Source organism: Medicago sativa, chromosome 6, assembly GCF_051527215.1.
Source record: "Medicago sativa cultivar Bolivia chromosome 6, Bolivia_mono, whole genome shotgun sequence".
Lineage (NCBI taxonomy): Eukaryota > Viridiplantae > Streptophyta > Magnoliopsida > Fabales > Fabaceae > Medicago > Medicago sativa.
Window position 1 is genome coordinate 41089 of NC_140754.1, and position 25160 is coordinate 66248.

Below are 25160 nucleotides of genomic sequence, written 5' to 3' on the forward strand. Positions count from 1 at the left end.
CTAAGCTTGTCCCTCTTCCGCGTTAAAGAAAAGAAAACAGTCGTCGGCAAAGAGGAGATGGGAAACAGGAGGTGCCCCGCGACATATACTCGTACCAGAAATTGTCTCGCTAACCTCAGCCTCCCTAATTAAAGAGGACAGCCCTTCCGCACAAATGATGAAAAGGTATGGAGAAAGTGGACCCCCTTGCCTTAGGCCCCGCCCTGGAATAACTGGACCAATGTGTTCCCCATTGACAAGAACATTGTAGTCAACTGATTCCACACACATAACCATCCACGGTATCCACTTCTCATAAAAACCCATCTTTCTCATCACCTCCTTCATATAATCCCAATCTATCTTGTCGTAGGCCTTACTAATATCTAGTTTCAGAGCAACATACTTATCATTACCTCTAGCCTTCGTCTTCATAAAATGGATTACTTTAATAGCAACCATCGCATTATCCAAGATAGATCTATCAGGAATAAAAGCGGACTGGTTATCGGAAATACACTTGTGGAGTATCAATTTGAGTCTGTTTACAAGCACCTTAGAAATGAGAGCTATGGGCCGCCAGTCCTTCATAGATGTTTGAATGGTTCCTTTCGGAATGAGAGCTATGTTCGTCATGTTCAGGTCTGGGGGAAAAGAACATGTATGAGAGCATGTTCCTTTTTATTTTAATGTTATATCTTTTTTGCCTAAAAAATGTTACATAAAAAAAAATAGTAAGAGACAAAAATGCTGCCAATGGCATAGTGGAAAGGAAAAATGAAACAGGTTTCTTTCAACAAGGGAAAAATGAAAATATGAACCATACTGCTTGAGGCAAAATGTATTTTTTTTTTTTTTTAGACAACAAAGCAATTGTGCTCAAGTGGTTAATGAACTCGATCAAAAGATGAATTGTTCAAGACAACCTAAGATTCGATTCCTAGTTGGAACAATTCTTGGACAAACTTTATTTATCCCTAACTAAACTCCGAATTAATTGGGCCCATTTCCCCTGAGAACCGTAGTGCTAACACAAAAAAAAACAAAACAATTTTTTTGGTAGTGAAAAAAAAACAACAAAAAAAACAACAAAACAACTTACTTTTGAGACAAAAGAGAGACAATTATGATGGACCAAAGTACACCGAGGGTTTCAAAAGTTCAAACGTGAAACCAAATCAAGCATATGCTTTGTCATTAAAAAATTCACGTTTGAATTTACTACAACTGAAAATTAAAAGGTTTGCTTTCTTTTTAAAAGTTACAGGGACACACAAATCTGTTCTGATAAGATGAATTCCTACAAGGTAATGATATTTACAGCTTATCATGTGAAGACAAGGGAGGACAGACGAGCATCTTTCCAACACCCATAAATTCAGCAGCAAATTCTTCATCACTTTTTGCCAGCATATCCTTTAAGCTACATTCGATATTCCTTCCTTTCAGAACCCGATATCTTGGTTTTATCTTCTTTTCTAGTGAATAGCTAAAATACCTAGGGTAGCTCACCACGTCTCGTACCGGCCTCTTCATTGAGTTCACCAGAAATTCTAATTTTGGCATCAGAACCTCCTTTATGCTGTACCCAAGTAGAGGAGAAAATGTACGTACCATAAATGCAATTTCCTTCTCTGAAAGTCCTAGCTTCATAAAGTACACTATCCTGCAGAACAACAACATATCAAAATCAAATGATCAGTTAGATGGTTGGTCAATAGAATGACACATGAATCATTCTATTACTACGGGAGAAGAAAAAAAACTTCATGACATTTTTCTAAAATCTAAATCACTGCATTATTTTAGAATAGTAAATACTCACTGCCCAAAAATGATTGGGTGAGTTAAGAAATATGATACTTAAAGAACAACAGACAAAAGAGAATATGATACTTAAAGAACAATAGACAAAAAAATGTGATGAATCATAACAATACCGTTGAGGTAAGGTTTTGTTAATGTCAGACACAAGTAGTTCTGGATACTTTCTGATAACCAAAGGAATGTAAGCTTTAGAAACACCAATTCTCCTAAGGAACTCAATCTTGCTCTGTAAAGTTTTACTAATGCTGGTGGCAAAAATTTCAGGGCAGCGAGCAAGTATTCTCCCAATATTTTCTTTATCAAAACCCATATTTTCAAAGAACATAACAACCTGTAGACAACAATGACCAAGAGCTTATTGTGTAAACAAATAAATGAAGCAACACTGATAAATATAACAGAAACCCATTTGCAGTTATTTAAAAATAAAATAAAAACAATTTTAACAACAACCGATTCCAGACTTATATTTTTTTCAAGCAACTTTCTTTAGTGCTGCAATTTTTTAGGTAAGCATTGTTTACATCATGAAGGAAACTTAAGTACTGTTGGTTTAATAATACATTTGTTTATTGAAATTTTAAGGCAAGCTCAATTAGCATTTTAAACATGAGACGATCATGCAAAACCTAAAGCAGGAATGGTTCTAACTAATCTTTAGCTTATGCTTGTAGTATTGGTTGCCTTACAATGTAATTCTAATAAAGTTTTTTGTCCTGTGACTGGAAATTTCAAAATGATTTGTAGAGCTATTGCTTCACTGTTGGTTTGCAGGAGATGCATAAACTATAGTGCCATCATAGTAAAGAAAGAGACAAAGGGGAAGAAGGAGAAAAGAAAAGAGTGAGAGAAGGTGAAGGACTAAGATCTAAAATTACATTTTCTTTCGAGGACCAAAATGAATGTTTAATACACAAATTGACGGAGGGTTAATGTTTTGGACATAACTGACCAACAGAAGTAACATTTGGGCATTTCCCTAAATTGTAACGTTTTGGCTATTGTGTAATGGTTTTGAGGTAAACAAGATTGCAAGAGTGGGATTATGCTGAGGGTGGGAAATAGATAATTTCGGATTATCTGTGCATCATGACTGGTAATTATTTCTAGCTTTGATATGCTTCACAAAGTACCATTTTCAAATTTCAGACCCCGGGTTATGTTGATGATATCATGTGACTCCTCTCATTCAGCAGCTCATCTCTAAACTTCTTAATAATATACACAGAGAATACTTTCAAGACAATTTTTTTACAAGTGTCAATCAACAAATGCATTGTTGTCACATCACCTTAAAACATCATTTAATTTAAAAGACATCACCTTTGTCACTTATTTGCATTTTTGCCATTAATAGAGTTAGGCATTGTTTGGTTTATGAAATTACATAAATATCCTCAGGAAAAAATAAATGTATTTTAATCTTATTTTAATTTTATCTTGATCTTAGTCTTACCATAATAATCTTAATAATATAAACACCAAGAGAACACTTTCAAGACAATTTTTTACAAGTGTCAATCAATAAATGCATTCTTGTGACATAATTTAAAGTATCATTTAATTTAAACTCATGTATGTATAACCACAAAGATGTGATTTCTTGTGAAACATCGGAGATGTATGCCTAGTCTGATACTGTAATATACTGTTAAATGTTCTTGTTGCTCAATAACTAAACACAACAAATTATAAATTGTAACTAAACATATATTCTTTTGACAAGTTTCTCCTCAATACTAGTAAAATCACAGTTTGCTCTTATGATCATCTTGAAGCCTTTGATTATTTCCCATACTCTTTATCGGTCTATTATTGGAGCACTCCAGTATATCATGATTCCAGAAACCAGTTTGACAGTGGGAATTGGGCCTAACTCATCCTTACGAAACCGGCTTGTAAGGTGAGGAGTGCCTCGTCTTTATAAACCTTTGAGATCTAATATCTTGAAGCCTTTGATTATTTCCCAGGAGTTGAAGTCTAATATCTCAAGAATGGTTCTCTTCAGCTCTCTTAATACAAATATATGTGTGATCTTCTGTCTAAGGATAAACGGAAGATGCCATTGAGATCTCAACCTCTATAGTTATTAGTTGGTAACATCAAACTGAAAAAGTCTTATGATCATCTTGAAGCCTTTGATTATTTCCCATACTCTTTATCGGTCTATTATTGGAGCACTCCAGTATATCACGATTCCAGAAACCAGTTTGACAGTGGGAATTGGGCCTAACTCATCCTTACGAAACCGGCTTGTAAGGTGAGGAGTGCCTCGTCTTTATAAACCTTTGAGATCTAATATCTTGAAGCCTTTGATTATTTCCCAGGAATTGAAGTCTAATATCTCAAGAATGGTTCTCTTCAGCTCTCTTAATACAAATATATGTGTGATCTTCTGTCTAAGGATAAACGGAAGATGCCATTGAGATCTCAACCTCTATAGTTATTAGTTGGTAACATCAAACTGAAAAAGTTTGAGCTAACTATGTTTCAGACCCTTACTCTATATCGGTCTATTTAACTATGTTTCAGACCCTTACTCTATATCGGTCTATTATTGGAGCACTCCATATGTGTGATCTTCTGTCTAAGGATAAACGGAAGATGCCATTGAGATCTCAACCTCTATAGTTATTAGTTGGTAACATCAAACTGAAAAAGTTTGAGCTAACTATGTTTCAGTCCCTTACTCTATATTGGTCTATTTAACTATGTTTCAGACCCTTACTATTTAACTATGTTTCAGACCCTTACTCTATATCGGTCTATTATTGGAGCACTCCATATGTGTGATCTTCTGTCTAAGGATAAACGGAAGATGCCATTGAGATCTCAACCTCTATAGTTATTAGTTGGTAACATCAAACTGAAAAAGTTTGAGCTAACTATGTTTCAGACCCTTACTCTATATCGGTCTATTTAACTATGTTTCAGACCCTTACTATTTAACTATGTTTCAGACCCTTACTCTATATCGGTCTATTATTGGAGCACTCCATATGTGTGATCTTCTGTCTAAGGATACTCCATATGTGTGATCTTCTGTCTAAGGATAAACGGAAGATGCCATTGAGATCTCAACCTCTATAGTTATTAGTTGGTAACATCAAACTGAAAAAGTTTGAGCTAACTATGTTTCAGACCCTTACTCTATATCGGTCTATTTAACTATGTTTCAGACCCTTACTCTATATCGGTCTATTATTGGAGCACTCCAGAATGTCACGATTCCAGAAACCAGTTTGACAGTGGGAATTGGGCCTAACTCATCCTTACAAAACTGTCTTGTAAGTTGAGGAGTGCCTCGTCTTTATAAGCTCTTATCAAGAGTCTTATCTATCCGATGTGGGACTAAATCCACCCCCTCAAAGCCAACAAAATGAAGGTGTTGGAGACTGCAATGAAGGCAACTTAAATGCCGCAATTAGGTGACTAGGGGTGGACGCAATAAAGGCGGAATTTCCAACAATTTTGATAACCAAAAGGGGTGGTCTGTCATGGCCTCCTGTGAAACCTGCCCCTGCTCGACAGCCCATTTCTATAATTGTCTTCAATGACTCTGGCAGGGGATCAGACCCAGATGGGACTGACTGCACTTCTGAGTCGAGCATTTATCTTGGACCCAGTTTATTATCATGAAGGTCCAAAAAACAATGAGACAGGTTAAACCTTGCCAATAGTGGTGCAAATATTCTGTGGGTGCAGTCTTTGCTTACTGAGCTGAAAACTCCCTTCCAGACCCAAATTACTTTCTGTGACAACTCGGGTACAGTCTCTCCTTATCACACAGTCCAGTGCTCTTCCTCTGGAACTTGACATCTTTGTGCTAGAGAAGGTTCTAAGCCAGAACTTCATAGTTCACCATATTCCTACTACTGATCAGAATGCTGATTTCCCCACAAAGCCTCTCTGCAAACGGTGGTTCATTTGCTCTTCCAGACAAACTTTAGGTGTTTGACAAGTTTGCGCTTGCTCAACCACCTTGAGTTTGAGGGGACATCGTTAGGGTGTAGTCTCATATTGGTCGTTGTGTGTAGAAAGCTATTTGGCTAGTGTGCCTTTCAGACGCCATATTAGTCACATGTCAAATTGTTATTGACAAAATTCTGGCATCATCGGTTAGGTAGCTCAAATCTAATTGATCTGAAGTAGACCACTATAAATAGGTCACTCACTAATTCTTTTGAAATTAATTGATTCAGTTTCAAACATATTCTCTTCAAACTCTCCAAATTTTTCTCTACTTTATATTGCTTTCCTGCATTTTCTCCTCTGCTCAAATTGTAATAAATACTTGTAAAACATCTCTATCGTATATCATATACACTTGATTAGAGCAAAAGAAAAATACCTGTAGAAAGTCTTCGGGCTTCTGTAATAATAGCTGAGGACTTCTAGTGATAACCTGATACAACTTTTTCCTCTGAACTCCTAGTTCGGCAAACTGATCTACCATCAACTTCAGCTTGCTAGTTGAACAACCCAATAGTTGAGGTTGTCTTTTGATTGCACGGTCTGTCCATGTCTTTGGAACCTAGAATGAAACAATATTATTAGTCTTGTGCTTCTGCAAATCAGTCTTCTAACCAAACTAATGAAATATGTCTTTCATACCTACCTTACCCACTACCACCACATATACCAAAAACATTTTATTTTTCAAAAGCAACATGCATATGCATGTGAAATAAATTGGATTCTTAATAAGGCAGCAAAAGGACCAAGCCATCAGCCATAATCATAAAGAAGTGTGCAGATTTAGCCGTGTTGATTTTCTCCGATTAGTGTTTTTGGGCCTTCTGAGTCAATGGTTTGGCCACAGATATGATTCACAATAGAACATTATGGCGCCGTTTGATCCAAGTAGCCGGTTTCACCTAGTTGGTAAGGCTTGGGGGCTGTTGTGAAAAAAAAACCAAATAGTAGAATAATTTGGGATAGGCCTAACTTAACCTCATAAGCTAGCTCAAGGAGTGAGGACTACTCAAGACTAGTAAGAACTACTTTAGCCATGTCTCTACTTAATATGGGATCTCAATACACCCCTCTTACGCCAAAATTGGACATCTAGAGCGCAAAGTTTGCAGGACAGGACATCTATGGGAGGCCTAACATGCAAATATAGGATAGTTATTGGTACCATCTTAGGATTTATGCAAGGCATAACTCAGCCCCGAAATCTAGCCTAATAAAACATTTTTCTTTAATCTTGAAATTATTTTACCACCAATAACTTGCTACAACTTTCTTATATTTCAAGAACAAGTGCCCAATTAATATTTTAATATTTACAACGAAGTTTCAAGCATTACATTTAACATACACATAGGTATATCTTATGGTGGTAGTGATTGCCTGGCATGTACACCAATTTGACTTCAGCCATACGACCATGCTTTACAACTGTAAACAAGATTATTAAACTTCTTAAATATAATGCATTAGTTCTATTTCAAGTTATCTTGTACATAGGGCTGCTCAATTTACTGTAGAATATATTTCCTAGGGAACAAATTATTTTGGAACAACAATTCAAAGTAGTCTCCATAGTTTTCTTTTAGTAACAATCAACTTGCCTAAATACAGATACACATAAACGCAAAATTATATGGCCACAAGCACTCATGACACTACAATCATACCTTCACGGAATATAAAAAGGCAAGGACCTCCTTATAGTTCTCTTGAATGCTTGTAGATAGAACCCACGGATATTTTAGCATCAACATGGCATAATCTTTATCCACACCGTCAATCTACAAAAAATCAATTATTAACTTATTAGTTAAAGGTAGCAAGTGATATTATAATTAAGATCATGTTGGCATTTAATTCTGAGCAAAAAGAAGATATGATAGCCGCTGAGAATGGGGAAATCAGATTGTGAGTGATCTGTCTGCCTAAATTATGTCACACAACTCTGTAACTTAGTTTTAATTCTACAATAAAAGTTTTAAGTCTTCTACTTTTGAATACTTCTGGAAACTTCTACAAACAGTAATTCAGTTAGTTTCTGTTATTTTTTAGTTACAAACTATTGTAAACTATTAATTTATTCTGTTGTAGACATTGCAGAGCCAACAGAAACAACAACAACAACCAAGTCTTATCCCACTAAGTGGGGTCGGCTGCATGGATCAAATTACGCCATAATGTTCTATCAAAAACCATATTTCAATCCAACTCATTAATCTTTAGATCTTTCTTAATGGTTTCTCTTATAGTTTTTCTAGGTCTTCCTCTGCCTCTAGTGATCTAACTCTGATCTACTCTCGTTACTACATAATCTCCAGGTTTCTCCTCTACATGCCCAAACCACCTAAGTCTATTTTCCACCATCTTTCACTATAGGTGCTACCCCCAACATCTTTCCACCATCTTTTCTCTCTCACTCTATCTCTAATGTTGTCCTTTCTAATCTTATGTCATCTAGTCTAACCACACATCCGACACAACATCATCATCTTCGATGCGCTTATTTTATTCTCAACGTCGATAGTTGAGAGAAAACAACATAGCACCAAAAATGCAGTTTTCAGGCAAAGAAGAATGAAATCCTATAAACATCACAATGCACTTTGTTCGGAAAGAAAGAAAAATTTGGCGTACCTGGTTCAAGGCCAGAACTCTAGTTTGAAGGAGTTCAACATTCCAGAGCAAAATAGGAGGAAAAGCCAATATTATGTTGGGGATGCGATCTGCGGGGATCCCAATATTTTGGAGAATATCCAGTATAGATGAGATGTGATTATTTAGTGATAACAAAAGTATACGAGGAAATGATTCAATGAAGCAACGGAAAGCAGCATCTTGAGAAGCGAGGATATTTAAACCTCCACGCCTTGCTTGAACCTTTTCGAAAAAGGAGAAAGTGTGTTGCATATCTTCATCTAGTGAAATTGATAAGTGGGTCATGATGAGGCGAATATTCTTGATAAGGAGTTGATAGTGATGAGTAGTGTGAGCGGGAGGAAAAAGGAGTTGTTTGATAGAGGTAACTTTGTTAATGAGAGACGGGAGGGTGTCAGCGGAGGATATATACCTGGCGACATTCATTGAGGAAGAGAGTGTGAAGCCGAGACTCTCTAAGTAAGCTAGTTTGCCGTTGTCACCTTTGAGAGCTGCAATGTGAAGAATCTTGTCCCTGTAGTTGAAGTTCAAGTTGAACACACCAACATCACTAGCATTAGCATCCAGCATGGAAGAAGAGAAGTGATCCAAATCCCTAACACTTTCTACCAACATGTTGAGATATGCTGGTGAGTTTGATGCTATTGATTCGGATTCCTCGGCCGACACACCCATTTGTTGAAGAAAAGTTGAAACTGCGATTCGACCTTCCTGCAGTTCCCAATCAGAGACTACTGTGTCCCTCATCCCAGAACGACAATATGAACGTCTTCTTGTTGTTGTTGTTGTTGTATGATGATAATAATAAGAATAATGAATCCCAAATTGAGAATACTTTGTGAAAGTGGGGACGCAGTTGTTCACCACAAAACGAACATCCTGAATTTTATGTGGAAACGCAGCATAGACAAGTGGAAGAAAGCAATTGGTGTGAATTGGAAGCAACATGTTAATTAGTTAATTCATATTATCAATTCAATGGAATTTCTAGAGAAACCTGAAAGAAAGGAAACCATATCTTATACAAAGACAAAGCAAATGAGAGATGAACAGAACAGAACAGGAAAATAGAAGAAAATTCGAAAGCAATATGTGAAACGAGGGAAGAACGATGGTTTACTTGTTGCAGACAGATGTGTAGACGAACTCCAAATGGATGAGGCGGGTAACTTAGAGCAACATGTGAGAGAGGCGGGACTCGAATTTAGGGATTTGTAAACTGTCTCTTATACAGTTAAAACTTATAAATTAAGAATGTCAGGACCGGAGAAATTTATTAATTTAGAGAGTTATTAATTTATCGATAAATTAATAATTATTAATTTAAAGAGTTTTTAAGTAATTATACTCTACATACCAAACAAAAAGGCAAATTAGTCTATGCCTCTTAGAATTACGTTGCAGCGAACCTTGGAACTCAACACAAATTAGTAACTACTGTGTTCATATGCATTGGAAATCAATAATGACTTTTGAAGTACAGTAAATGTAAACAAGATGAACAAATGTGTTCAATGTATTCTTAATATATTTTTTTCAGTTTCTATGAATTATTAATTTATGATTTTCTTGGGACCGAAAATTATAAAGGGATCTCCCGAAAAATTATTATCTTATTATTTTATCGAGTTTTTCAATTTTTTACATTGGCCCAAGTCGGGACCGGACAAATTTATTATTTTAAAGAGTTTATCAATTTACCGAGTATTAATTCAAAGAGTTTCTACTGTACTCATAAGTTTTTTTACTATAGACGAAATGATAAATAATCTCAAACACACAATTAAATTGAAATAAAATTTTTCTCCAAAAGGGACACTTAAAAAAAGAACATATGAAGTATTTCTTGTCTAGATTTTTCTAAAACACTCTACATATTTTAAATATTTTAAGATAAAATAATAGTGTTTTTAATGAGGAAAAAATGTTTAAGAAAAAAATAACAAACTTAGTGAATTGTGTATAAGCTTAAATTTAAGGAGGAAAAAATCTTCAACGGAAGTTTATAATTAGAAACAAATGACTAACGAGGAATACTCTACGCATTAATTTGGATTCAGAGGATAAAATGAAGAAGGAAAACAAATTATATTGCTGCAAATATTATGTGCGTTTGTTTTAGTTTTTATTAGATAAAAAAAATTATTAAAAATTATTTTGGTTATTTAAATATTGTTTGTTTAGGATTTTAAAAAAAAAAAATCATTTCTTTAGCAACAACATTAACTCCAAAATAAAAGAGAAAATAATCATCCTAAATAACAACTTTAAAATGATCTTTAACCGTAAGACACGGATGAATGGGCACGGAAATGCACTAGTGACATCAAGTTCCAAGGCATCAAATCATTAGTGAAAATTGTTGCTCTCTACACCATTATCGGCATTGTGATTCCCGCGTAACACAAACTATTGAGAACATGGACTATTCAACCCGTTGTGACGACCTGAGTTGGACTACATCGCTCCGATAATAGTGTGCAAGCAACAGCAACAAAAGCGTCAAGGTACACCATGACATTTATGTAACTACTATTCCAAGCAATTTGAAGACCATGGTAAATACTTCAAAATGGCTAGCTAGATTATTTTTTCAACTATTGGCATTGCATTATCTTCCATGTGAGTTCTATCATATTTTACATTCGTAAGGATAGATTGCTTTTTCCTTGGAGGAAAAAAAAAACAGAGAGAGGATAGACTGCTTGTCCATGGCTGCGTCTACATCTCACTTAACATGCCTTAACATGCTTGTCCATGGCTGCGCTCTGAATTCAATATATTTTTTCTTTCTTAGTTTTTTTTTTGTATGGCAGAGTGCTTTAATTAATAGTAAGAAAATTATTACTCAGTATTTTATGGAGAAAACGTTTCATTTAGAAAATGAAATAAAAGCTAAATTAAAATAAGGTTATTCGTCAAAGCAATGAAGTTATAAATTGAAAAGTAGTATGGACGTTGGGCAAAGGATTGTATCAATCAGACTTATAATATGCAAGCCTTAAAGCATTTAAAATTGTATGACTCGTGACTTGAAACGGCGTTTCTAAGGAGTAAGGAAGGATGTGTTTGATTCAACTGGTGGGAAAGACTAAACTGTTTTATAAGCATGTCTTTAGACAATTGAAATAGTTAATATCACATTTAATGAAGAGAGTTTCAGTCTAATTTTTAAACATATCTTCTCTCTAAATATCCCTACTTGTGTGGGGGAGCTAAATGAGAAATTGTACTGCTATCTCCTCTAAAATATTAAACCAAACAACTCAAGATTATAATAATCAATAGCCTCTGTCCTCCCCTTCAGTTTTCTCCTACGAAATAGACCCTGAAAGGATAACGAGCTTATTAAAGTAGAAACACGACGTTGTCTGCTTTTGGACTACTGTTTGTCTCATTTTAAAGAAAAGCTCATAAATCAATTTATTTTTCAGCTTTGTAACATCAAATTAGACACTCTATGAACCAAGAAGAAAATCAAATATTTAACCAGAGCCCACTAGTACACACTAACAGAAACCTTTGAAGTTTTACAAGAGCAAAATTTTCAACATAATATTGTACCTCAAAACTTTCCAGGATCAATAAATGGAGCATGAGTCATTAAATATAATGAGTTGGAGAACAGAAGCCTCTCGAAACAAACATTATCTCTGAGAAGTTTCCTCCATTATTGCACTGAATCACCTTAAATTAGGCTACTGAGCAACAGACTCAGATTTATCTCTGAGTAGTTTCCTCCATTATTGCACTGAATCACCTTAAATTAGGCTACCTGAGCAACAGACTCAGATGAATCTGTTTCTTGCCTGAAAATTAGATGTCCATAGTAAAAATCAATTAACAGAAAAATCAACTACATTTACTGATATGAAGAACATGATGAGAATTTGATCCACATTTTTATTCTTCAATTCTCAAGACTTGCGAGGGTGTCCATCATGGAATAGGATATTGCCAATCAAGAAAGGAACTTGGAACTGATCACAGAAAGTTTGAATGAAGACGTGATTTTTTGTAGAATGAAGATATGATCACGGAAGGAACTTGGAACATAATTTTTAGGCTATACAGTACATGATTTTTCCTGTCATTTTTGTCTTGTCTAATGGAGAAATTTAGCGCACTTTAAACTTACAAAACCACATTGCTAGAGATACCTAAAATTAATTTTAGTTTGATGTATACCCTTTTAGCCCCAAATCCTACCGTGACAACTAGATTGACACCCAAAACATAAATTGAACAGAAAAACATCACTCACTAAATCACATCATTTATTAAAACCTAATGTTAACACCCAAAATTTATATTAAACAGCAAAACATCACTCACTATATCACAATATTTATTAAATTAAAACTTGATATGCCCATAAGATATGTTTACAAGAGAATGAGGGGGAGAGAGTAAGCCATAATAGAAAGCACAGTAGACAGGTTTAGATTGGAAAGGGAAGGTGTGGGAATCATTGAAAGAAATAAAAAAAATATGCATATTGTGGGGAGTAACAGAAATGGAGTAGAATGAAAATAGAGTGGAAATTGTTGGATTGAGTAGTGGGGGGAATTTTCATCTCATTAGGGGGTGCTCTCATCATTGCTTATCATTTTATTTTCTTCCTTACTAGAGGTAGGGGTATACCTAGAAAAACTATAAGAGAAACTATTAGGAAGGACCTAGAGATAAATGAGTTGGAGAAAGACATGGTTTTTGATAGAACACTATGGCATTGTTTGATTCATGTAGCCGAGTCCACTAAGTGGGATAAGGCTCGGTTGTTGTTGTTGTTTCAAGGAATTTATTCTCTGTCCATTGTCTGTCACTACTGTTTCATTCATCTTGTAAAGAGGATTCATCCACTGAGTTCATCATCAATACAAATTCAGTCAGTTTCAGTTTATTCTTATGTTGGTTCTATTACACTTTGATCAGAGCATTAAATTGTAGACCAAGTTCAATGACAGTGTGGTAGCATATAACAAGACTCCAAAAACAAGGTAGGAAAATATAAATTACCAAAAAAGTAAAGTCTCACCTTGCAATTCCTTCCCCAACTTCCATTCTGAGAAAGCTTACAACCCTTACGGATGAACCCACCTCTTTGGATAGATTATCCAGCACCTCCTGCAAAGAGACATGAAAGATACTAGGTAAAGAATGAGCAAATAAAAAAATCGGCTCCTTCGATGGATACTTCACAATAGACACATAACTCCATACATATATTATAAATAGCACGTTTTGGATATGTGTGTCTTGTGGAGTGAGAGCAGTAAAATCTTGACCATATAACTATACATAGATGATCAAGGTAAAAGTTTTTTAAACAGTGACAGAATTTCTTCAAAATGTTAAATGATCACTTAGAAAAAGTCACATGACTTTGGGTTTAAATCTTAATCATACATATTCAAAATGCATGAACATAAATACATATCTACGAACATACAAACATTATTACACACATACATAAATGTCCATAATGCTACACATCTAAATGGTGGTCTTGACTCTTGAAATCAAGAAGAATGGGTCCGCTGGCATTGCACGCAAAAAATTACCTTCATTTGCTGGTCACTGACCGTAAGACATTTTAATACCTTCCTAGAATCTGAATGGCTTTAAAGTTTGAAGGCTATTGGCTGCCCATAGATCTATATTGCATGTTTTAGTGGTAGAAACTAGAAAGTTCTTAGATTCACAGCAAACACAGGTCTGATGGAAAGTGGTCTGAATTGCTATAATACTGAATTTATTTAATGGTCTTGCTAACAAGTGCCCTAAGGGCATTGTTTAAGGAACCCACAAAAAGAAATTTTGTCTTGAAAATACAAATCAAACACATGTAAAAGTCATAACTACACAATTTCCATTGTAAAAGTTACTGCTTTTGGATGCTTAAACAATGCCCTAAGTGCACTTCTTAACATTTTCCTTTATTTAATTAGTCTCTGAAGGAATTTTCAACATAGAGATATTTATGAGGAAATCTAGAAATACAATAAAAGAGAAGGAAAAAGGTAGCTGGCAACTGCTAGTAACCACCTACGACTTATAGAGCCTATGCCCATTTAATTTTGTGGCCTTCTCTTAGAGTAAGCCTTTACAATAGGAGGTCTAGAACTAACAGTTTCCCAATTCTTATTTTTTATTCCTTGAATCAGAAACGGAGAGATTATCATTTTTAGATGGCCTGGATTAGGCTCATGTGAGTATAGGTGAGTTCAAAATAAACTTAAAAATATTAGGTTTTTTATCCATAATCCATGTAAGGAAGTAGGACTTCCGAATAATGTAACTGGAACAAATTGCCTGTGGTGTTTCAAAGTAAGAAACAAACTCTTATTGCCCAAGTTCACAGTCTATTTTTCCTTTTTTAATCGTGAACACATCACAGTTGAGACCATAGTCCTGACACCAAGTTGTAAAATAATGGTCACCTAACGCTTGATCCAGGGGACTGTGGGGGACTGTTTATATCGGTGCAATCTACAAAAGGATTATAAATACCACAGAAAACAGGTCCTAATACTGATAGGTTTACATTAGTCGAAAACTCCTGATACTCCTCACAAGTTTCATTAAGATGATTAGGAGACTCAAATGAGCTCCATTACACTTGAGTGAAACTACATGTATTGCAAACTTTTACACAATAAACCGCCTTTGGGTCCAGAACATGAGCCATGAGGCTTAGGTGTACAGATCATTTACTAATAATTATTTGAGACCTCCATTTGGACTTAATAAATCCATTAAAGCCTAACTGTGAAGTTAGAAATCGGGCAAAACCAGAACATAGAAGCAAAACCTACATTTTCTCTACAACAACAACAACAACAACCAAGCCTTATCCCACTAAGTGGGGTCGGCTACATGGATCAAATGACGCCATAGTGTTCTATCAAAAACCATATTTGGATCCAACTCATTGACCTCTAAATCTTTTCTAATGGTTTCTCGAGGTCTTCCTCTACCTCTTTTAACCTGACTCTCCTCCATTTGATCTACTCTTCTTACAACGGCATCTACGGGTCTTCTCTCTACATGTCCAAACCATCTAAGCCTATTTTCTACCAACTTTTCTACTATAGGTGCTACCCCCACTCCCTCTCTACATTTTCTCTACAATTGGATTATATTTGTTTTTTTTTTTTTTTTTGAGGATTGCATTTGTTGATAACTAAAAATTATCTTGCATTGCAATACCATAGTTTCAGCCCGAATCTTGTCTTAACAACCTTGTATATTCATAAGGCACGTGTATCCCTTTCTTTAATCAAAGACTTGGACAAATTTTGTTGTTGTCTGTGTTTTATCTCTATTTCGGTAACTTCATATATAATATATAGGGGGCAAGGGTGTAATGATACAAGTAAATACTAAAAGTTCTCTAACTTTGCCATTAGCGAACCATATACTCACTTTTATGGTTGAAATGAAAAAATCATAGAAACCAAAAGGTATCACGTCATGGCATGTTTTCCCTTTCTAAAAAAAGGAAGAGTGACAAATGAAATTAAAAAGTGAAAGGGGAGGATTCTGAACAAAGTCCAACCCAAGCATTGGTAGAATTTTATTTCTTTTGCCGATCAAAATAACATTTTATGGTTGAAATGAAAAAAATCATAGAAACCAAGGTATCACGTCATGGCATGTTTTCCCTTTCTAAAAAAAGGAAGAGTGACAAATGAAATTAAAAAGTGAAAGGGGAGGATTCTGAACAAAGTCCAACCCAAGCATTGGTAGAATTTTATTTCTTTTGCCGATCAAAATAACATTTTATGGTTGAAATGAAAAAATCATAGAAACCAAGGTATCACGTCATGGCATGTTTTCCCTTTCTAAAAAAAGGAAGAGTGACAAATGAAATTAAAAAGTGAAAGGGGCAGATTCTGAACCAAGTCCAACCCAAGCATTGGTAGAATTTTATTTCTTTTGCCGATCAAAATAACAATAATGGCAAACAAATATAGCCATCGTAATATCAATTATCATAAAATAATCCAATTCGATTTAGAGATAAGAGAAACCTCACATACCTTCACTTTTATAGTATCATTAATAACAAACTTTTGGTCCATAAGCACAACATTTTCAAAGTACTTGCGTAGACGACCTTCAACCATTCTGTCTATGGCCTTCTGAGGTTTACCAGAGGCTTCTGCCTGAAATATAAAAACCAAAACGGTCTTAAACAAAAAGTTTATATTCTGTTTCTACAATGTGGTAAAGAAAGTGGCACTTCGGTTCAAGAACTAGAAAAATCACAAAATATACATGAGATAAACACTGAGCAAATTGCATTTTCTGAACTGAATTTTTCATGTGTTGCTAAATAGTAGTTTATCAAAAAAGTTGAATTAGTCTAAACTAAGACAATCCTAAATCCACACACAAGTTTATATAGCCACTATAGCTCTTATTCATGAAGGCATATTCACATATAGAAGGCAAAGAGGTTGTCATTCTTGAGTGTGGACATGGAGTATAGAGAGGCTGGTTCAGATTCGCCAAACTGAGCAAAACCTTGTCAGTCAAAGTATATTGGCAACTAAACTGCAAGCTATCTTAACCCACTCAAAAACCCTACAAGACATTCTTAATCGACACATTGGATGAAACTATGGTGAAGGCAGTTAAAGAAGGAAAACTACATCTATGCAAGCATTGCAATTTTCTTCACAATAGTCCCCTCTAAACTTGAATAATAAGAATAAAACAATTGAGATAATAACCGATAAGCAATCATTCATTCTAAATTTTTCAAAATACATTACACTTAAACAAATGACGAAATTTCAAATAATTCTTAAAGATCATAATTAATGGAAGCCTAAGCACATGACCACAATAATTATGATTCATAATTTCATATACTTGCATGGACATATCATCTATTCATAGACACAAGTTCACGCTTCAAAAGAAATCATAGAATACCAATACCTGAGATTTAAGAATTTCACGTTCATATTCTAATGCGTCCAAAGACACAAGTTCCTTTGTTAAGAATAATGGTTTTGCTGCCACTACATGCATGGCCAATTCTGATCCAACACGTTGAAGTGCATCTGCTTCTGTTTTACCACCATCAACTTCAAGAGATAAGATCCCAGCAATGCGACCCAAACCTAATCAAATTGGAGAATGTCAGGACCTTTGATTGGATCATGTTTGTAGGAGTTGCATAGAATTTGGTGCTTAGCACAAGACGTCATGTAAGAAAATTATAACAAACATATATGCGATAACGAAAATTGATAATTGATCTTGAACTAACTGAGTTTGTAAAAAATATTTTGATACAAATGAGTTGAATGTAAAATGACTTAAGTTTGAGCCCAGAAAGCCTTCCCTGCCTTGAACTGATGCCCCCACCCACCCACCCTAAATTTTATTAGCAACAACAAAAACCAAGTCTTATCCCACTAAGTGAGGCCGGCTACATGGATAAAATTACACCATAATGCTCTATCATAAACTATATTTCGATCCAACTCGTTAATCTCTAGATCTTTATTAATAGTTTCTCTAAAAAGTTTTTCTAGGTCTTCCGCTGCCTCTAGAGATCTGACTATCCTCACCTGATCTACTCTCCTTGCTGCAAAATCTATAAATCTTCTCTCTACATGGCCAGACCACCTAAGTCTAGTTTCCATCATTTTTTCTATTATAGGTAAAAGAGTTGAATAATGAATTGGGGGCAAAAGCTCCAAATCATAGGTTTAAGTTAGAATCCATTTGAAAAAGAGTTAAATTATATTCTATTGAGAATACTCTGATACGTCAGAATGAATTATGAGTTTGAGCAGTTAGTTACCAGGTAGGGGACTGGTATGAAGATATGTAGATACAAGACCATTAGATGGTGCGTGCATCACATAACCTCTTCTTAGCTTCACATTCTCTCCCATGATGGCAGCTACTTCAGTGATAGCGTTTTGAACGGTAGTTTCTCCATTGATCTTTGGATGTTCAAGATTCAATTTCATCTCCTGGCAATTGATTCATTTCAACAACACACAGAAATGCTAATAATTTGAGAAAATGACATAATTGAATGTAATTAATTATCCTGAGTTACCTCTAACGATTGAGGACCAAAGTGAAAGGAAGAGTTGGTGTCCAACAACAAAGCTTGATTAGCGAGAGAACGTGCCAAATGTTGAAAGATGTCATTTCTGGCAACGAAGTCAGTTTCGCAATTGAGTTCAACGAGAGCGGTTTTGTGGTGGTTTTGAGCGAGAGCGAGTAAACCTTCGGAAGCGGTTCGAGATGATTTCTTGGAAGCGAGAACGATTCCCTTCTTTCTGAGTTCCTTCTGAGCTGCTTCTAAATCCCAATTGGAATCGACGAGAGCGGCTTTCACGTCCTTAATGGGAGCGCTTGTTCTTTCTCTCAATTGTTTGATCAGATTAATTTCATTCGACGCCGTAGATGATGTTGAATAATTAGCGGCGGTGAAGAGTTTCATGCACAGACGTCTGCCGGCTACTCTGCTTAAACCCATGGCGGCGAGTGATGGAGATGACAGAGAAAGGTGTATGTATGTATGTTCACCAAAGGGTTTCAAAGGTGTAAGGGTTTTAGATCGTTAATTGGCGAGTATACGGGCATCGTACTTCTAATCTCAACCGTTGAAAGTTTGAATTGCCACGTGTTGAAGATCTATGAGATAAAGTTGGATAAATGGAGGGATAACAAACGATACGAAGAAGTCTAGAACAGAGGGAGGTGAGAAAGAAGAATGATTCGGCGGTTATGTTGTGTACAGAGTCAGGGTTCCACTTCTACTTTCACCACAACAAACAAGAAGAAACCCGTTGTTCTGTTGGGCGCACCTAAAGTGTCTACTATAGTCCTCGATGCACTTCTCACCGCTTCTGCTTCTCCACATTCTTCCTTTGAAGTTGCTGCTATTGTCACTCAGCCACCCGCTAGAAGAGACAGAGGCAAAAAACTTTCACTCTCTCCCTTGGCCAACTTTGCTCTTGAAAGAGGCTTCTCTTCTCATCTTATTTTCACTCCTCAACGTGCTGGAGATGTAATTTACTAACTAACTAATTAACTAGTTATTCTCTCTAATCAATGAAAATCCAATTACTCGCTCACTCACTCTATTCATTTCTTGCTTGCAGGATACTTTCTTATCAGATTTAAAAGCTTTGGAACCTCAGTTATGCATTACGGCTGCTTATGGCAATATATTACCCACCAAATTTCTAGATATTCCTCCTTCTGGTTAGTCATTCATTCATTCTTCTTATCGCTGTGTTTTTGGTTAATTGATTTGTGTTTGGATACATTGACGGAGTGATTCTTATTAATTTATTTGTTTGGATTGTTTGGATCAAAATTGTATTTGAATGTATAATTACAAAAATAACTTTCAGCGTATGTATTTAAAAATTGCTTTTCGATATTTTATTTAACCATTCAATGGACAATTAAGTAAAAAGTAATTAAAAAAGATAAAATAAATTGTAGAATTGATTCTTTTTGCCGTAGAAGCTACAAATTGGTGTGTTGAGAATTGCTTCTCTCTAAATAATTAGGTAAAAATGAGTCTTGAGAGGTTTTGTCGTGCTTTTGTGGATGCAAATTGGCACCCAAACATCGGCTTAGTAGTATAAGTAAAACATATGGATGGATCTAATGCTCAACTTTATCTGAAATCATCTCAGGAACAGTCAACATTCACCCTAGCCTTTTGCCAATCTATCGTGGTGCTGCTCCAGTTCAAAGAGCATTGCAGGTTAGCCGTTTTCCTTCATCTCATGCCACTTCTAACGTTTGTATGCTTTTATACCTTTCGTTTCACTAGCTTATTTCTTGTTTATAATTTATATATTGACTTGTATTTGTATACTAGGATGGTGTTAAAGAAACTGGAGTATCGTTAGCATTCACTGTTCGTGCACTTGATGCTGGTCCTATCATTGCTACTGAAACAATTCAAGTTGATGATCATATAAAGGTAAAAATTTCTCTTGTCTCTGTTTGCTACAAAGTAAAAGGTCTGGGGGCACATGGCCTTTTCTTGGTGTCGGCACTACTTGTGCTATTATCCGTGATTTTATTAATGAATTTTCGCTTACGAAAAAAACAATCTTCAAACTGGAATGTTTGAACCCTTCAAAAAAAAAAAAAACTGGAATGTTTCAACTGGTGGTTTCAATGAATAATTACGAGTACTGCTGCATATTATGTTGAGGGTTGTGCTGCTTTGATTGTCTTAATAATATCTTAGGTACATGATCAAAATAGTTACCAGATACTTTTTTATTTCTGAGATCATGTATATGCAAAGCCGGTGTATGTGTGTGTTTTCATAGCTGTCATGTTTCACTCGGTCATTATAGGCCTTGCACACACTCTCTTCTCATATGGTGATATTTTCTAGAAAGTTGTTGCTTTTACTCCCTCCTTCTAACAAATCTTTAGATACCTATATATGTAGGCACCTGATTTGCTTGAGCTTCTGTTTCATAAAGGTATGATTATTCTCTCCATGGATGTTAATTTATCTTTTGCGTTCCTTATAATCTTTTATCCTAGTGTTACCCTAAGAGCTTTTCTTATTCAGAGTTCAGACCTTCTGATAGAAAGTCATTGTTAAGAATCAGTTCATATCTTTATTTGACAAAGCAGGATCTAAACTTCTGATTAGGGAACTTCCATCCATTTTTGATGGATCAGCTAGAGCGAATGCACAACCCCAAGATGATTCAAAGGCTACATTGGCACCAAAGGTAGTGTTGGTTTTGATTATGTTACTCAGAAGGGAAGAAATGATTTTCCTATTGATATTATTATTAGTTCAACATGTATCAGATCCTCTATAGTGTTTGCCCAATGCTATTTCATATTTACTTTTAGGAATCTTTTCTATTTCTGAAACCATAGTGATGGCTCAAAAATGCAACAAGGCTACTCCATCTCTTTGCATGACGATAATATAAATTCCTTTGAGACAATCATTCATAAACCACATTTGGCTTACTTTTATTTTAGCCTCCATATTCCTAACAAAACTTGTAAATGAGAATTGTACGAGATGAAAAGTAGTACATCAGGTGTTAAACAAGAACACTTAACACATTATATCGTAATTCATGCTAGGACGTGGGGACACCTTGTGTTCCCAGTCCTACTTCCTATAAAGAAAAAAGCCTCACTGTGCAAAAAATAAACGGACTACTTTTTGTTTCAGAACACACCTCCTAATAAGGTACATATTAGGTGCAAGAGCTGTAAGGATCTATGTGTAAATAAAATGAAAAATGAAAGACTTGAACTTATTGCTTGTGTTGGATTTTTTGCTGATAAGAGAATGGGTTAGTGTTCAAAAAAAAAAAAAAAGGACACGTGAAAACAAAGCAGAAGAACATTGAGTCCTAGTTTTGAGGAGTAATAAAAAAAATCTTGAAATTGGGGAGAAATTGTTATGTTCCTTTTATGCTCACTCCATTTTATATCCTGTTATCTACATAAGGAAAAAGAGAAAAACAATTCCACTATACACAGTTGATAAATTATGTTCCTTACAAGGAATGGATCTTATTTTGGTTTTGCTACTTTATGCAGATAGGTCCAGACGAATCATGGCTATCTTTTGATCAAGAAGCATCTGTTCTCCATAATAAGGTAAACTTCATGATTTCTTTTGAACTGTGTAGCTGTGACACAACAATTTTAGGTTCGTGCATTTTCAGGGTGGCCAGGATCTAGAGCAAAGATTCTTGTAGCTGACAAAAATGGTCAGAATAAAACTTTGGAGATTAAAATCATAACCACGCGAGTTTGCACCCATGAAAGTGTGCAGTTCAATGAAGCAGATGATATTGCATTTGTCAATGGTGCATTGGTGTTTCCATGTGGAAGGGGAACCACACTCGAGGTATGTGTAGTTGTGAGAATCAATCATGAAGTTTCAGTTATCACTGCGGTGTTAAATCATAGTTGCACTGCCTAGACAAGTGTTTTCTGGTAGAGGGTACAGGTTTTAGATGTAATCCGTATACCAAGCCAATTTCTAGGACCAATCTATGTTAGGAAACCGAAAGAGAACTACTCTGAAAACTGATCTTCTAAATTGCCATTTTCTTTTTCATTTTGGTTGTCTTAGTGCGCACCTCTTGCTTGTTCCTATACTGATAAGATTCTTCAGTGTCGGTAAATCTAAAAAATTTGGGTAATGAATCTTCTGTATACTTGCTCTATTCTGTTCTCTTTGGTTTTACCATTTTAGATGCCTACCTTTTGTCCTGTTTGGTTCTATTTTTGATATTCACCAAATACAATCTTATTATCTAACATGTCCATCCGATGCTACCTTCAGCGCCATGGATCTTGTTAGTATGTGATTTTCTCATCTTTGCCCCAAACATTTTTTAGGAAAAAGATTTCCTTCCAAGTTAGAGGTGGAAATGAGACCAATGGAATGTTTCTTGTTAATTGCAAAAATAAATTTGGTTCCAAGGTGCTCTTTTGACTGTTAACTAGAAGTCGTCCATTTGCTTTTACAAATCATTATTCATTGTAAACAGTAATTCTAGGCCAAAAGTATAGTATTAGTACTTGTTTGAGCAGTTACTTGTTGAAATTCAATGCTACAATATATTTTCACAAGCTGAAGTTGATGCTTAAGTGAACCAATGTAACTGAAATCACTGTGTAGTTTAGTTTATGCATGAGCTTTGTAAATAAAGGGATATTCCCTTCTTGTTCTTTTCTCCGATTGCTCTGTGGAATCCTGGGTTACATCTTGAAATTGAAACTAATGTAAAATACAAATGGTGTTGGACAAGGCGACAATGTCTTCAGGAATCCAAATTGTGAATGCACACACTTATAAGTGTTTTGTAACTTGAAATATAGAATTTCTCTCAAAAATCTGTAATATATCAAGCAGGTTAATGAAAGTTAAACATTGATGAAGCACTGATGTTTAATATGAAAAAGATCACTTTCTGAATTTAGTGATGTTGTAACTCAGGTATTGGAACTTCAGCTCCCTGGAAAAAAGGCGGTCAATGCAGCTGCTTTCTGGAATGGCCTCCGGGGACAGAAGCTGAAGAAAATATGAGCGGCGGTTTATCAAACACAAACGATATTTTAAATTATCCTCTAACTGTTCGGGCAATCGGATTCTTTATGTCTTTTTTTAATTTTATTCAAGTTTTTCATTTTTCTTCGGTCATTTTAAATGATTTCCGGATATTAATCATATTTTTATTCTTTTATTTTAACACATATACTATTTTAACATGAAATAAAACTAGATATGTTGAAAGTAAAGTTCTGAAGTTTTGGTGCATCAGAAAGTCATTATATTTATTTGTTGCCATTAAACATTGGATGAAGGACAATAATAGATGGGGTGCTGTTTGCTACGTCCGTAGGAGTTTGTGAGGACTGAATAATGTAAGCTCGCAGATGTTAGTATTGCAGGGGGGGCAAGAGATCCTCTGCTGCCTGTTTTTCTACTGCAATGTCTACAGCACTATTATAAACAGATTTGGGTACTCTCCTTCCCTTTTGCAAGGGCGGTAAGGACGAGCGCATAAAATATTGTTCCCTTGATTATACAAGTCACTGCCAATAGTTTTTTCTTTATCTTTCGTATTCATATACAATTCCCTGCCATTTGTTTTAAGATGATATAAGATTATTTTTCGTAATGCTTGGCTCAACTAGCAATGTTGATTATTAAGTTGTAAACCTTCATCTAATTCAAATCCGAAGTTATTTTGACTTCATAAAAGATGTGTGACCCTTATTCATACCGTTGCGATTTTAATAATAATTTTTTTCTCTCTTTTAATCAAACTAACAGTGGGGTTAAGTATACTCTTATATAGTGTATGCATACAATGTCGAATATCACTACTATTGGATTGGACAGGTGAGAGTGGCATTGTACTTGTAGACATTGGTATAGAAAAACACCAGTAGAGGATCCACCACATCTTTTTAAGAAAGGTTATCTAATTTCTCCACCCAAATATAGATAGAGTTTACTCAATAAAGCACTATCTTATTTTATTTTGCTGGAACACTATCTGTTCTTAAACATGGTAGCGCTCTCCCAGCACTATCTAACTTGAAAGTAGATTATATCATACTGGAAAAGAATGCGGGGTCATGTTTCTAATTTCAACCATTCAATTATTCTATTACACCATCCGGTCACTATTATAAGCAAAAAATCACATTTTAGATTCATTCATTCATTAAATGATGTATGTGGTTTATAATAAAGACCACATATATCATTTAATAAATCTAGAATGTGGTTTTTTGCTTTTTTGCTTATAATAGTGACCGGAGGGTGTATATATTTTTACAGTGAGTTTGAACTTCGCCGCTTTAGAAAAAAAAAGATGAGAGATTGAAATTTAAAATGAGAAAAATGAATGCAATGATGGCATCGGGATTGGCTCAGTAATCATAATCATATAATCAAATATATCATGCTCACGGAAAGTAATAAATTAAATCACCATTGCTTCAACTTTATGGGTCCCCGCCGTAAGTTGATGTTAATGTTTGCACTTTGTTAGCTTAAATTAAGTAAAAGAATGAATTGTAGGAAAGAAAGCCATACACATTCAAAAATAATGTCAATAATATATTTTAGGTTAGGAATGATAGAATTAATTTCCTCAAAAATTATATTATAGAATTAATTTGGTTTTTATTTATATTTGAGATCA

At 35.1% G+C, this 25160-nt stretch overlaps 4 protein-coding genes across 8 annotated transcripts; 1 reads left to right on the top strand and 3 right to left on the bottom strand.

Moving 5' to 3' along the window:
• LOC146911778 (secreted RxLR effector protein 78-like) lies at window positions 1–615 on the bottom strand. Its single transcript, XM_085717855.1, has one exon. It carries the CDS (start codon window positions 613–615, stop codon window positions 1–3), a length of 615 nt encoding a protein of 204 aa, XP_085573981.1.
• Window positions 616–1130: 515 nt separating this feature from the next.
• Window positions 1131–9636, bottom strand: LOC146911779 (Mitochondrial transcription termination factor family protein). Of its 3 annotated transcripts, XM_085717803.1 has the most exons (7): window positions 9557–9636; window positions 8849–9433; window positions 8416–8696; window positions 7449–7562; window positions 6158–6340; window positions 1920–2137; window positions 1131–1645 (listed from the first exon to the last, which is right to left on the bottom strand). In XM_085717803.1, the coding sequence occupies exons 2-7, from the start codon at window positions 8856–8858 to the stop codon at window positions 1297–1299; spliced, it is 1155 nt and encodes a 384-aa protein (XP_085573929.1). In that variant the 5' UTR covers window positions 8859–9433; window positions 9557–9636; the 3' UTR covers window positions 1131–1296. The 3 variants fall into 3 exon arrangements, with proteins under 3 accessions (XP_085573929.1, XP_085573927.1, XP_085573928.1); XM_085717801.1 differs by having other exon boundaries at window positions 8416–9433; XM_085717802.1 differs by having other exon boundaries at window positions 8849–9636.
• Window positions 9637–11490: 1854 nt separating this feature from the next.
• On the bottom strand, window positions 11491–19021 carry LOC146911780 (elongation factor Ts, mitochondrial-like). 3 transcript variants are annotated; one of them, XR_015014595.1, is made up of 7 exons: window positions 18527–19021; window positions 18263–18437; window positions 17389–17573; window positions 16482–16607; window positions 13475–13563; window positions 12001–12245; window positions 11491–11764 (listed from the first exon to the last, which is right to left on the bottom strand). XR_015014595.1 is itself a non-coding variant. In XM_085717805.1 (6 exons), the coding sequence occupies exons 1-6, from the start codon at window positions 18950–18952 to the stop codon at window positions 12203–12205; spliced, it is 1044 nt and encodes a 347-aa protein (XP_085573931.1). In that variant the 5' UTR covers window positions 18953–19021; the 3' UTR covers window positions 11834–12202. The 3 variants fall into 3 exon arrangements, 2 of the variants coding, with proteins under 2 accessions (XP_085573931.1, XP_085573932.1); XM_085717805.1 differs by lacking the exon at window positions 11491–11764 and having other exon boundaries at window positions 11834–12245; XM_085717806.1 differs by lacking the exons at window positions 11491–11764; window positions 12001–12245 and adding an exon at window positions 13277–13298.
• Window positions 19022–19168: 147 nt separating this feature from the next.
• Window positions 19169–23742, top strand: PDE194 (formyltransferase). Its single transcript, XM_085717804.1, has 9 exons — window positions 19169–19486; window positions 19581–19683; window positions 20127–20197; window positions 20315–20419; window positions 20903–20936; window positions 21094–21194; window positions 22030–22089; window positions 22142–22342; window positions 23441–23742. The coding sequence occupies exons 1-9, from the start codon at window positions 19190–19192 to the stop codon at window positions 23528–23530; spliced, it is 1062 nt and encodes a 353-aa protein (XP_085573930.1). The 5' UTR covers window positions 19169–19189; the 3' UTR covers window positions 23531–23742.
• The last annotated feature ends 1418 nt before the right edge of the window (window positions 23743–25160 follow it).

What these genes read in the sequence shown, in the direction of transcription:
- LOC146911778 (XM_085717855.1), bottom strand. Translation starts at nt 615, where the DNA reads ATGACGAACATAGCTCTCATTCCGAAAGGAACCATTCAAACATCTATG.
- LOC146911779 (XM_085717801.1), bottom strand. Translation starts at nt 9,384, where the DNA reads ATGTTGCTTCCAATTCACACCAATTGCTTTCTTCCACTTGTCTATGCT. An exon ending in GAGTTCTGGCCTTGAACCAG is followed by an intron (nt 7,563 to 8,415) that starts GTACGCCAAATT and finishes GATTTTTTGTAG; the next exon opens with ATTGACGGTGTGGATAAAGA. An exon ending in AGCCCGAAGACTTTCTACAG is followed by an intron (nt 2,138 to 6,157) that starts GTATTTTTCTTT and finishes TGTTGTCTACAG; the next exon opens with GTTGTTATGTTCTTTGAAAA.
- LOC146911780 (XM_085717805.1), bottom strand. Translation starts at nt 18,952, where the DNA reads ATGGGTTTAAGCAGAGTAGCCGGCAGACGTCTGTGCATGAAACTCTTC. An exon ending in ATGATACTATAAAAGTGAAG is followed by an intron (nt 13,564 to 16,481) that starts GTATGTGAGGTT and finishes GTCTCTTTGCAG; the next exon opens with GAGGTGCTGGATAATCTATC. An exon ending in GTTGGGGAAGGAATTGCAAG is followed by an intron (nt 12,246 to 13,474) that starts GTGAGACTTTAC and finishes TCTAATTTTCAG; the next exon opens with GCAAGAAACAGATTCATCTG.
- PDE194 (XM_085717804.1), top strand. Translation starts at nt 19,190, where the DNA reads ATGATTCGGCGGTTATGTTGTGTACAGAGTCAGGGTTCCACTTCTACT. An exon ending in AGGCTACATTGGCACCAAAG is followed by an intron (nt 21,195 to 22,029) that starts GTAGTGTTGGTT and finishes TACTTTATGCAG; the next exon opens with ATAGGTCCAGACGAATCATG. An exon ending in GAAGGGGAACCACACTCGAG is followed by an intron (nt 22,343 to 23,440) that starts GTATGTGTAGTT and finishes GTTGTAACTCAG; the next exon opens with GTATTGGAACTTCAGCTCCC.